Source organism: Lingula anatina, chromosome 4 (genome assembly GCF_051362555.1).
Source record: "Lingula anatina isolate TDL-2025a chromosome 4, LinAna3.0, whole genome shotgun sequence".
Classification (NCBI taxonomy): domain Eukaryota; kingdom Metazoa; phylum Brachiopoda; class Lingulata; order Lingulida; family Lingulidae; genus Lingula; species Lingula anatina.
The window spans coordinates 2,571,307-2,585,176 of record NC_141770.1 but is presented as its reverse complement, the minus strand read 5'-3'; the positions used below and the strand labels follow the sequence as shown (position 1 = coordinate 2,585,176).

General features: G+C 36.8%; 1 protein-coding gene across 2 annotated transcripts; it reads right to left on the bottom strand.

Annotated features, from left to right (window-relative positions):
- Positions 1 to 895: 895 nt before the first annotated feature.
- Positions 896 to 13,856, bottom strand: LOC106179080 (riboflavin transporter 2). Of its 2 annotated transcripts, none has more exons than XM_087010274.1 (3): positions 13,749 to 13,856; positions 1,650 to 3,033; positions 896 to 1,420 (listed from the first exon to the last, which is right to left on the bottom strand). In XM_087010274.1, exons 2-3 carry the CDS (start codon positions 2,988 to 2,990, stop codon positions 1,214 to 1,216), a joined length of 1,548 nt encoding a protein of 515 aa, XP_086866400.1. In that variant the 5' UTR covers positions 2,991 to 3,033; positions 13,749 to 13,856; the 3' UTR covers positions 896 to 1,213. The 2 variants fall into 2 exon arrangements, with proteins under 2 accessions (XP_086866400.1, XP_013418037.2); XM_013562583.3 differs by lacking the exon at positions 13,749 to 13,856 and adding an exon at positions 5,308 to 5,498.
- Positions 13,857 to 13,870: the final 14 nt, after the last annotated feature.

Sequence of the window (13,870 nt, the reverse complement as noted above, 5' to 3'; positions counted from 1 at the left end):
TGCAAATGAAATGTAAAATATCGCAGATTAAAACGCCTTCAAAAACACATCAACCATAGCAAATGACTAGTCTAGCCTGAGTGGGTCACAAATAATTAAAATAAATAAAAGACTGTGTAGAATTATATTCTGGACAACAACACACTGGAATTGCTGCACCCGTTCATTTACATTTAAGAATAGCTGGACTTTTAGTGCGACGTGTGCCAGCTTCATTTTGAAACCTCCATACTTTAAAAGTTTTTTTTTTTTTATATTTAATCAAAGCTTATCCTGACAATCAAAAGATAAAAAATGTCCATTTAGAATACTAACCTACTTAAGTGGTTCCATACAATGGATATTACCTATTTAATATACCTGTCAATCAAATACCACTGGAATTCACACGTGAAAAAATTGAAATATGGACATTTAAACTGAATTATTGATAGCAAAGTACAATGTTATATTTTCAATGAGGTAAACAGAAACTTGATACTGACACCACTGAGCTAGATGCATTTTTTTTTAATCTCAAGTTTGTAACAGTTCATCATACCTGAAACTAGTATTAAATACTTCACCAATAGATTAAGTGTACCTGAATCTTTAATTGGTAAGAAGCAATTTAGAGTTAACAATTTCTGGAACTTTTCAAGGAATTCCTACGGTACCATGGGTTGCCATCTTTACAGTGAACATTGTAGAGGTGATCATGACTTGTGAACATACTGTTATCAAATACATTCTATAGCAAACAAGGAAAGCCCAATGTGACCCCCCCCCTTTCCCCCCTCCCCCCCCAAAAAAAAAAAAAAATAGACCCTTAAAATCCAGTATTGACATCTTTTAGATTTAAAATCATTACCAGGGACACGAATAACACACAGATAAATTATTATAATATAATCTATTTTAACTTTGGTCAGCTTATTTTACTGTCACCTTCTGTCTCTAACAGCATCTGTATATAACAACAAAAACACCGGATAATTCAACAATATTTGATCATTGATCGTAGTTCTTTTCTTTGAAATAGATCAAAACACTTAGTGACACAGATTGGGTTAGCTGAATTTGCCACCCCTTGCCTAATTGGTCTGTCTGTAAAGATGAACACTATGCCACAGTTTTCACTCCTCCCAGTGTCTTCAGGGGTTCTTTTCATATTAATATTTCAGCCAAGCTCGATATTTTCGCCTTTTTTTTCCACTCCTATTATCCAATCAGATCATTGTATTTTGGGACACTGCGGAGCATCTTTGAACAGTTTGGCCACGTTGACTAATAGGAAAGTCACGACAGCACCGATGAATGACCCTCCTTGGGTCACAGCTCCGCACCACAGCAATGCCTTACGACCCTCGTCCCGTAGCAACACCGCGATCATGACCTTACTGTAGGAGAAGAAGGCCGTCATAAGAACCCATGCTAAAACCTGAAATAATCACAAAATGGAAACTTACATAAATATGGTATAAAGAGCCACAATTAAGATTAGGCGAATTGGAAAAGATGAAATATTTATAACACATACTGTCACCTGATCAAGTCATCTTTAAATGATGATAAAAGTGCTCTAAAACTTAATCATTTCTTCAGTTCATTCAGACTATTTATCTACATGGATAGATCTCAGTTAAAGTTATAATATAAAAAAAACTCACAATTAAAATCTTTCCAAATACACTACTGTGCATCACAGGGTGCGGGCTCATCACAGCCGTTACCATGATGAAAACACCAATGGCTGTTGCCAATCCAACCAATGAGGAGATGACTTTCTTGTTTGTGCTGGGCAGGAAAAATGCTATGAGACAAGCAAGAGGATTGGCCAATGCTGACAACTTGACAGCGAGGTTGTAAGCTAGCTGCCCATAGGGCAAACAAGAATAAGTTTGTATACTTGGAAATACGCCATTGCTCAAAGCGTTCAACCAACCAGTTAGTATGAGAACAAGTATAAAGGTATTCTGCGGCAAATGGTAAGATATCGACCTCTTCAACCGCGTCCTCTCAACAATGTTACTATCTAATAATTTAGCCTCAGAGTGAATGTGCGGCATGTTTTTGTCCTTGGGCGAGGCATCGTTCGTTGGTTCTGCAGCATCCAACTCGAGGCTGTTATCACTGCTACTGCCAGCCTCTGAATCTTGGTCGCCAGCGTCACACTCCTCTTTGTAACAAGGAGAGTGCTCTCTAGTACAGAGAGGTAGGTAATTCAATGCTGTGAAGGATATCCCACAAGTCAGCATCATGGCGAACAGAAAAAAGAAGAAGTCTTTTATTGGGAAATTTGGAGCATCCAACACGGCGTGTAACTGCCATGACGTTTCATTGGTCGTTGAATTGGTAATTGTTTGGTTCACACACTGATACTCGCCAGCGCCTTGAGCTAGCGCCACAAGACTTGGAAGTAAGCCGCTGAACCCCTCGCCTATGTAATACGCAGTCATGTACTGTTCTTTAAACACTGCCATATATGGTAAAAACAGCACCGAGGAAGTGCAGTCGACAAATGCCAGACAAAACGCAAGAGCCAGCAATGCCGTACTGTGCTTTACTCCTGCTATGTAAGTTTGATGCTCCCAAAATAACCCAAGCAAAAATGTCGATACAATTCCCATTGTAATTACAACATACGCCACAGGAACCTCTTTGATCCGTTTGGGCACCAAACAGTTTGATACAGTGTATATGATTGGTCCTAGGTTGGCAATTTGGATGATGACCGCCAGGTACGATGGGAGATCCCAGCTTTCTGGCAGTCGTTGGACCAAAAGTGGCAATTCTACCCATAATCCATTGATGGCAATCCAGGAGCCGATCCCAAACAGCGCCACGATCACAGCCACGGGAATGGATACTGGGCGCGACTTCGATGCATAACACATCAGCGCCATAGTGGATACGGTGCTAGATTGTCTGCGCACTGATGGATTTCTTCGGGAATGGTTGGAATGTTGATCAGTGTGATGGACTGTTGTCTCTTCCTCAAACTGCACCATTCAGTTCGTTTTCATGTCTTTCATGTTCATCATTGTCTCATTTCTGGAATTTAGAGAACAGTGTTTAATGATAAATCAATAAGTATCAAAATGAGTGAATGTTTGTTAAAATATCAGCAAGTTTACCTTTAAGATATAGCACAAAGAATTTTGAAAAAATATTAACAAAGTTTTTATGTGAAATGAAATACTGAGAGGTTTATTTGATGTAAAGTTTCATAGTTTCCTTTTTTCCAGTATGTGCATGTAATAAAAGCATAACACAATATTCATTTCAAAGTAACAAGGTCAAAACACTAATTATTTCTAGAATATATGCAAATATATGGACATGGAGTGATCAATACATTTATCAGTTTCCATCATTAATGTGTGTGTGTGTGTGTGTGTGAGAGAGAGAGAGAGAGAGAGAGAGAGAGAGAGCATGAATTAAAGTGAAAACATAAATTCAACATATATTTTTTCCTCGTTTGAAGAATATCACATATTTCTTTAATATTCAGTATGAATTATAAAAATATGAATTAAACAAGAAAGTGTTGGCCACCTTCACCCTTCAAGAACACCTGTCAGCCACTATAGACGTGTGAAAGACAATTACCAGCCAGCCTTCTCTCCTATCCACCTCATATCATAATAATACATGCTATTGTAAATTATGATGAATAAAATTTCAATGGAAGATTATAAATAGGCAGGTGGCCAAGTCAAGGTGACTTTGACTTAATATATCAACTATTAACATGCAAGACCCCACTTTACTGGAAATTATTTCTTGACGTAAAGAGATAGTTCTAACTTAAGATAAACAGCTATTTCAAAATGGGGGGGGGGGGGGGGGGGGGGGGGGGGTCTTTAAAAAATATATCTATTTACTGGGAAACCTAGGTGTTGGCATAGCATATGTTCATACATGAAATTTGGATTAAAGCAATAATAACTCTTCTTTTCGGCCAAAAAATGAATTTTCCTGGAGTAAACAACAATTTTCCCATACTTACCAATGGTTAATGAATCCATTTTTACATTCAAAGTCAGTCCCTGGTTTTTTTCTAAAAAGTTTGGTCTCTTAAGAGATTTTAACAGAGTATAGACATCAATGGAGGTCACGTGGTCTAAAGACAAGTTCAAACATCAGAATAAAAGCTATAACTGCTGTTTTCTTGGTAAAACAGAATATATTATATTTCTATGAGTTATTCACAAGGTTTTTATTGTGAAATAAAGGTCTCATACGAAGAGTTAATATCCCTTTAAGGTTGAACTACTACTAGGCAAAAAGGCAGTTTGTTTGACCCCCCCCCCCCCCCCCCCACACACACACACACAAACACACACCGGTATCCGTCTCTTAGCATGGTGAATAAATTCTTCTTACTGTGATATTTTTTTTCTCACCTAATGCTTAGCAGAAAGACCAGGAAGATTTATTTGGTAATTGATCCCATAAAAACACATGTTAAATGGGAGGTACATAGCATACAAATATCATGAAAAGTTATACCAGTTAGTACATTACAGTACTGTATGTTTGACAATCTGACCACAAAATACCACTGAACTCTTATATCAAAAAGTCACATACTAGCTAATGACGCCCCTACCACCCTTAACTATTATATCAGACAGTCATCATCTATCCTCTTTGTGTCGATTTGGCACATAAGGCATCCACCAGAGCTCGCCAGTGTTCGTTGTCTGTCTACTACATAACCCTCAAGCTGTTCGGAATCCCACATCAATTGATGTGGTTTCATTTCCTTCTCAACAAATCATAACAGATCACATACTAGAAAATGGACCCAAACCCCAGCCCCCTATTACATCAAAAAGTCGCATACCAGGACTAGTAAATGCCCCCCCCCCCCCCCCCCCCCCCCCCCCCCCCACACACACACACACACACACACACACACAAAAACCTCCATTACACTGTGTGAAAGCCTTCAAAGTCTGGTAATGATCTGACAAATAATGTCCTCCTACCTTTACCAATCACTTCTATTACAAAATCAATAACTAAATAGTCGTGTACATGATATTGCCTTTTTTCCTTTTTCCTCTGCCCACGTATTACTATATATAAATCTCTGACAGCTGTCCTCTAAATGAGAACTTTTCCCTTAATTAGTATTAGAAGCGAGGGTGTGGAACTGGAACACATAAAAGTACATGTACATGTACCTCCAGTGTAGCACATAAATATATATATATATTCCAGACCTTTCCACCTCTACAACATAAAAAATACCTTACTAGTATGGGAGAAGAAAGTATTTTCAAAGGTCAGACTCATCTAACAGCTACTTCTATTTACCAAGATATCAATCTCCAGAGTCGAGCACTGTCAACGTGAAGACTGTCTCCCAGCTTGTTCCCACTTTACTTGAAGTGACAGCCAAAGTAAATGATTTCCACGACCACTTTCCCTCATTTATAGGCTCTCTATTACCACCCAGTCAAGGTGACTTTCTGTCCCGAGTCTAATGGTTTGATAACAGCACAAAAATCAATACACACAGGCGTCAATCTAGTAAAAGATCACCGCGGCACAAAAAGAAAAAAAAACATCATGCTCCGATCACATGTACAAACGGAAAAGAGAGAAAAACAGGATGAAATCTGGGAAACTTACGTAAATTTTCAAATTAGCAATTCTGACACTTACTAACATTAACACTCCGGCTCCATACTGAATAAAACAAGGGTTTCAGTAATAGATTTGTGTACAGAACATTTTATACACCTGTTACATGGATTTGAAACTTTAGGGAAACCAGTAAAAAAGGGACATTGCCCCCTCTACTCCTTTGTTTGCTCAGTTTCTGAATACCCCTTACAAAACCAATTCACTTTCTTTACTCATTTTCTCACATGTTAAGTGGGAAATCCTTCAAAAGGAATATTCACATTCATGTTCTGAAAATAATTATTTTTCAAGATGATGACTGGATTAAATGAATATAATCTCAATTCATAATGGATTAACACTCTTCTGTTGCCATCTTTCATGTCTTAGATGTAATAAAAGCTAATTGTCAGGTATTATTTAGGTTACTATTATTCATAGATGGTAACATCAGAAGACCAGAACTGTGAAACTAGCTTTATTTCAAATGGTCTGTGGATCAATTGGAAAGGAAACATTAACTGATGGAGATCTTTGTCGATTTTCCTGGATTTACCACCGCTTTTCGTGACAGTCTGGAGAAATTATAAATGCATCTCCAGGGATTTAATGTTCACAACAGCTTCTGAATCAGAAACATTAGAAACAGGAGTGCTGAGCTGTTCATGAACTTATAGAAATTGAAATGTACAACTTCATGTATATTAACTGCAATATAATCCAAAATTTCAACTGTTAACTGACTTCAACTGTCAGGTGAGAATTTGATGAATTTTGCTGATTAAAATTGCTCTCAATTTATGTTGAACTTCTTAACCTGTATTTACCTCCACACGATGGAAATGTTTCAATGATAACTGCAACCAAGTTTTTTGATTAATCATTTCAATTACTCAAAGAAAACCACATTCTTATACAACTCTGTTTTGATTTACATGCACTGTCTTTAAAAGTAATCCCTCATGATGTTTTCTATACACACTCATCTCGTGACAAAATGTCAGGTATCCAGTCTCCATAAAAACGCACTCTTATGAAACGTGTTACAAAAACGTTTTATAACTCAATTATCACGCTATCTGCGCACAAACCGAAATTACCATTCCTGAGAAGAGCACAATCAGATAAAAATTCATGACAGATAAATAATATCAGAAATTAACTTAGTTTCAATATTAATATTATATCAGAAAATCAACCTATTGTAAAACTAGAAACTGCATGGTTTGTACAATCCATTACATTGTAGATACATGAACCAGAAAAAATTCTCCCCAAAACCACCCCTCCTCTTCCCATTGTCAAAACACCCTCGAGCTCATACAAGGAAAAGATAAGGATTCCTGAACATTCATCAAGTGGGAACTAATAACCAGATTTCTGAGAAAATTCTATTCCCGAGGGCATATAATGATAAATTGAATGCACCGACTGAGAGAGCTTTCGAATTATTGTCATTGTGGGAGGTTAATCAAGGGTTTTAAATATCTGAGCACCACGATTCTTCTCTACATTTTGACAAAAAAAGAGACGGTGTCATTTTAATTGATCAATATCTTGCTTATTATTCCAAGAATTTGGAATAATTCTGAAAAGAGAGTGGGACTATGAAATGAAAAGATTTCCTTATCAGTGAAAAACACAGGGAAGTTGTTTTTCCATACGAGTTGGATGAAATTACCTTCATTAATATTACAGCAAGCTTTCAAAAAGTGGTACTAAGTTAGGTCAACCCAAACCCACTAAAAAAAAAAACAGCCTTTACAATGTTGATAAGTTAAGTCAACCCACCTCTACTGAAAACAGGCCTTTAAACAGTGATACTAAGTTAGGCCCACCTATCTCCACTGGGAACAGGCTTAGCGAATGTCACTAAAAGCAATAACATATACTGCAGAGGAAGCCAAATCTTACGTAGATAACGTCCATAAATGTCGGTTTGTGTTAAGAAATCAGAGACAACATTATTGGAGTTCCTGTCCATTATTCCCAGTGGGGAATTTTCAAGGATTTATATCTATTTAAATGAGACTGTGGCATTTAGCCTCCAACATTGAGCTAGGTAATTTGTGCAGAAAAAAAAGGCTCAAGGGGCAAACATTTCATCTTCAGCCCACACACAGATTATTACACAGAAATGGACACACACAAACAAACAAGCAAAGCTAGGATCTCTATAATTTGTCAGTTTTTCTACTAATAATGATGTTGCTACTAATAACTTGCTTTTTATCCAAAATCCACACATTATTACACCAATTATCACCAGTAACGTTTCTTTCTCTATAAGATAGCCATATCTTGATGAAAAGTAAGTTTTGTAAAATTAACACATTTTCAATCAATTTTTAAAGAAAATGTCAATAGCACCTATACATACCTCAGTATCTGTGAAATGAACAATATTTCTGGACGAGAAACTTCGACACGTTATCCACCTCAAACTCCACCAGGATAAATAATGAGGAGTCAAAGAGTAAGGAGGTATTATAATAATCAAATGAGGAGGTATAAAAGTTTGTTCTTTTCTGCAGTGACCATGATGTATATCTATGCATCAATCTAGACAATAATTACAACAAAAGCCAGTCACCAATGAATACCTATCACAATAGTAATGACAGTCTCTTGGTTGTAACCCTACCTTGCGCACATAAACTAGTGACAATGTCCCATACAGACACATGTATTAACATGTGCTTTAACACGTGTTTTAACACCTGCTGAGGACTTAAACTTGTCTCTCACACATCCAACGGGTTCTGCCTAAATATGGCATTGGTAAACTTTTTTTTTCACATAACTAGACTTAACAGAGAGGGAGAGACAGTCTCCTTTGTTGGTCCAATGTTGGGTCTCTCATCGTTAGCCTGGCTGCTGAGAATACTAGTAGAACTATTTACTCTACACATTATATTGGATACATATGCATCTCTCAATATTTACTCCTCTCAAATATTATGAAAGAATACAATCATTTAGTCATCTGGCAGACAAAGGGGTGTACCAGTGGATTGATACCTAGTAATAATAAATTGTAAACTTTCAACATTTTATAAATCTATATATTTCTCTCCACAGTCTGGTTTACTGTTCCCAGCACTTTTTATTACTTTCAAAGCCACCCCCACCCACCCATGACCCCATTTTTCCCGTATCCCTGAGTGCAGTGCCTTATTCAGCTCAGAGAAAGAAATCTTCAGCCTAAGACTGTTCTGATCTTGTTTGTAAACATAGCATCTGAATTCCATGTACTACAGTACATATCTTCCCTACCCTTTAACAGGGGCAAAGGGGGAAGTTTTTCTCACCAGATAATATTTGCAAATATATCTCTGGTGAATTCTGTGCAGCTATTCTTGCACTGTGAGAATTCTTGCACAGAAATTACCTCATTGCTAAATATTCACAGACATTTCCCTGGTTAATTCTGTGCACATTTCTATTCTGAATTAATTTTCACACAGAAATGACATCATCACCCAGCGGGACTTCAGCAGAAAGCATACAGATATTTCTCTCCCTGCGTCACAATAGCAAGCCAATAGGCCATGGGGGGGGGGGCATAATGAAAACTTTTTAAAAACACTGATTTGGAATTACCTTATATCAGGCAGCTTAATTACTTCTTGAACTGTTCCAGATTAATAATACCACATTTTACGTACATTTAAAATATGAAATGTTTTCAAGGCTTTTTTTAATACAACCAATCTGTCTACTGGCACAATTAAAGGTATTATCAATAAATCAGATCTCCAGGTTACCCAAATACTGTTAAAACTGTCTAAAAAGTTCAATCATTATTTGTTCTAACCTACATCAGTCTGGCAGAGAACCAGGTCTAGTGCATTTGCCCTACAGGAAAAGGTCTTCTACATGTCTTGAAGCTGATCAAGCAAACGGCTGGAGTATACTAGCATGTTAAAACATGTAAACTGCACAACAAATTATATACACTGTTGAAAAAAGCACCAACAAATTTTATCAAGGCTAGCAATGGAGCGAGATGGTAATGAGGGAATGAATGTTAAAAATGTTATACAATCAAAATTGGCTACAAGTGAATGATTTTTCTCTCTCTCTCACCCACTCTCTCTCTTTCTCTCTCTCAAACACACACATACATGCATCCACACACATCACACACACACATACACACACACACACACACTAGCACACAGACACACACACACACACACACACACAAGCACACAGACACACATAAAAAACAGCAAATCTAAAAATAATATGTTTGGGTAGAAAAGCGTGACATTACCAAACGTGCACATAGTTACCATAATCTCTCAAGTTTACATGTAACAATATTTGACCATGTAACCCACCCAGATATCAGTAACTCCAGTGTTTTCTGTGCCTGACCGCACGTTTACTTGGAGTTCAACCTCTACGCCCTGGGGCTCAAGATTTAAACAGTAACAACTGGGAATACACTGGGCAGACTTTGTTACATTCAGCATTATCAAACACAGGGTGCCAGCTTCCTAAAGGGAGCACATCACATTTTGGTCCTATATCTGCCATATCAAGTGACTGTCAATGTCATCCATAAAGAAAAATTAGAATAAAATCAAAGATAGCCTGAATTACAAATGCACAGACATGCGGATGCGTGATCCTGCTAAGTAGGGAGATAACAAAGTTAATTTCATAACTTTCTGCAGATCTCCGAGCATCTAATCAATATAGCTTCAACAGATCTGAAAATCTGAAACTTAAACCAGTACTGTTGATTAATTCTATACTGTATATGATTTTGCTCAGTAGTTTTTTGCAATCTGTGAACTACTAACCTGTAGACTTTCAACAGTGACAAAAGCATGACACACGTACTGGCTACATATATATATGCAGGTATAAACGTGTGCTTCCCCATGTGATATTCAGTTATAAAACTTGATCCAGGTCATGTTCTGCGAGGAGTAAGGTAGACTGGGTTCCCATATCTATAGGATCGTTCCATCTCCAAGAGGTTTCTCACTAAATTGCTTTCAGCTTAATGTATGAATGTATAGATGTCTGGCATGACTACTGAAGCCGTTAAACAATAATTAATTACCCCCTAGCAGCTTCAGAGATGTGACAGGCATCTAAGCGGCTTAAGTTGATTACTACTAGTATCTAGTGAGAGTCCCCTTGGAGATAGGTCGATCCACAGTTAGTACGATAGGGTCTGGGAATGGTCCCATAGATATTATGTACCCTATCATTGTCAACAACAAGCTGATATCAAGACAGATAACATGTACATGTAGATTATACTACATTACATAAACTGCTGTAGTTATTACCACATTTCAAACAAAGCTTATTTCAGGTATGAGACTGTCATTATGTGAAAAAGTCAGAAAATATGGCACAGGATCCAGGGGGCTACTTAGACCAATGACATTTTTGCCTCCCAAAAAGTCAGAATTCTGCTGATAGTTGGAATAACCTCATCCCTGTAATTTACTGTATTTCCTTTAACAACATCCTGTTGGTAAATTCTGAGAAAATTTCTAAAAGAATGCAGGAAATATGTAAAAATTGCATTTTAATACCCGAAAAACAAATTTATCTTATCTGGTTTTCACTTCAGTTTTATTTCTTATGTCAGTTTCAGTGGGGTGTTTTAAACTTTTGATTATTATAAGTACCTACTTAGCATAAACTATGTACTGTACATTAAACTTACTTCAGTGCTTTACAACTCCATAACTTGTCTGTAAATAAATGTGGACATGGTACTAAGCATGTCTTTTTAACTTTCTTAGCAGGAAACTTTCCATTTTAATGGCATTTATAATTTACTGCTCCAATACAGGATGGGTCTTAAGTTTGTCAACATTATAACGCAAGTACTGCAATCAGTCTGTGTCACCAAGAGACGGAAATATTCAAGGTGGAAGGAAAATACAAAACAGTGGGAAAAAAAAAACTTTCATGTCCAAAAACGAACTAGTTATCTTTCCCATCTAAGTTTTTGGTATCACCAACAAAAAATGTCCTGCATCAGTAGTTGTCATCTTATCAAACAGAGACGATGTTCATATATACACCTGGTCAATTAATATACAGGGATGAGAGACTTTTAGGCTCCCAAAAAGTTGGAAACCTGTCGACAGTCAGAAAAACTTCATAACTGTTGTAAGCACCAACACCACTCAAAAAGTAGGGAAGACACAAATAGTCAGAAAGAACTCATCCCTGCCTGAAAGCAAATGCTGTCCATACCACAGTTATGATGTACAGTGAAATTCTGCACCACACGGCACTCCCTTGTTTACATAAAAAACCTTGCCTTAAAAAACAAACAAATCACTCTTCATACATATATATAGTACAAACTGGTGGATAAGATGCAATAAATTCTATTCGTATTATTGTTATGAGTCAGATATTCATCCTTTTTTTAATCTTAATGACTTTTGATATTCTATCATGATATACATGTACAGTGGCAATAAGATGTAAAATCTGTGACTCATTTGTTCTCAAGCCACTTCTATATACAAAATGTGCAAAATACAAAGTAACAGCTTCAACAAAGACATTATTATTATTATTATTATTATTATTATTATTACATCTGCATGTTACAGTAATACTTGTATTGTGTGACTGCCATATCATTTTAAGGACACAAGTTCTGTGTTCCCTTATTTCTTTTAATTTACTTTACAGAAGTTCAACAATTGGTTATGGCTGTAGTTGACTTTAATAGCATACAGTAGACTTAAGGGAATGTTTATCTGATTATGACTCTGGCAATAAATCCATTTATTTTCTGTGATCCATGAACTTTAATTTTATTTTTACATGATCCTACTATTGGTACCCCACCTCCATATACAGAAGCCTCAATAACCAATGACATTTCATAATAGTAAATGCATGTGTCTGTTTCTTAACTCAACCCTGACATCTTGATTCTGCCTGTAAACGTATCTTATTTCTGTGATCTCTTTGGTATCTTTAGTTTTATTTTTACATGACCCTGTTACCAATACCACCCACTCCCCAACCTTTTTATCCATGGGGATATCAAAGACAGTAAAATACATCTGTCTATTCTCCTACTCATCTCTGTCATCACAGCAGTGTACATGCCAGTTATACTCCACAGGGAACAAAATTCACACACTCACTGCCATTAATGATCTCAGCTTAATCAAGTGGCCTGCAGAGAAATGTCAACTTCAATTTGTATGCAAATACGCTTTAGGCTTCTCTTACAAATGAACTGCATTTGGAAGTTTTTCATTAACAGGAGGTTTTCATTTCCAGATATCATTTCTGTCATACCTGTCAGGTGTCGGGGTGATATACCGGCCAAATATTACTGCACCTCAACCCCTGACCACCTGACATTCAGGAATTAACATAGGGCCCAAGGCAGTTTATTTTAATAAAGCGATATTAAAATATCTCTTTCAGCCAATCCGAGAATCTTAGCTGTTAACATTTGAAATCAATTTTATAACATCAGAAATAAGGCTCACTTACTTCTTTTGCCCCCACTTAAATGAAAATCAATTTTTTTCTAATAGAAAATTTTTGTAAGGGTATACTCTCCCTCCTTTTTCCCTCCCCTTTGACATTCAGCTACAATCTTGGGCTGTTCCTATTTACATTCTCTGACCTTTCACAACACAACATAAACAAACTCGATTTTTGCTGGGTTTGATCTGATTCAGACCAGACGTCATTAAAATCAATCATATGCCACATGCCATAATCATATGCGAGACCCCCACCCCCATCTATTCAAAAGGCACATTTTAGTAAATTTTACAAAGTTTCCAGTTTCATAAATTATCACAAGGTACCATAAATGATCAATTGTCGACTCCTGACAAAAGGGTCTGACAAAGCAAAGACTTCTGAGAACGCCATATGGAAAGTGAAAGTTAACTACTGTTCTTACATTTAACCGGTCAATTTCATCAGCCACGCTTCCTTGTTCTGTCAAATGCTTCTCTGGCTTTGACACTTACACAAAAATATCTCTGCATAAAAATTCTAATGAGAACACCCAAGTCATTCACTGAAAATTCTCTCAGTCATCTGTTCTAATATTAAATAAAAATTTCATCTTAAATACCACAATTTTACCAAAGACTTACCTTTTCAGAAGCGTTCATATATTATGAAACCAGACGTGTTTCACGTTGTAACATCCGACCGGAAACGTACTTTGTGGCCTTGCACAATACGCATGCGCTAAGCTGAGCTTGTCTTGGAAGAA

Bases quoted from the DNA above. Each gene is read 5' to 3' on its own strand.
- LOC106179080 (XM_087010274.1), bottom strand. From the start codon at position 2,990: ATGGTGCAGTTTGAGGAAGAGACAACAGTCCATCACACTGATCAACAT. The intron at 1,421-1,649 runs GTGAGTTTTTTT...TGATTATTTCAG, and splicing joins TATTTGGAAAGATTTTAATT to GTTTTAGCATGGGTTCTTAT.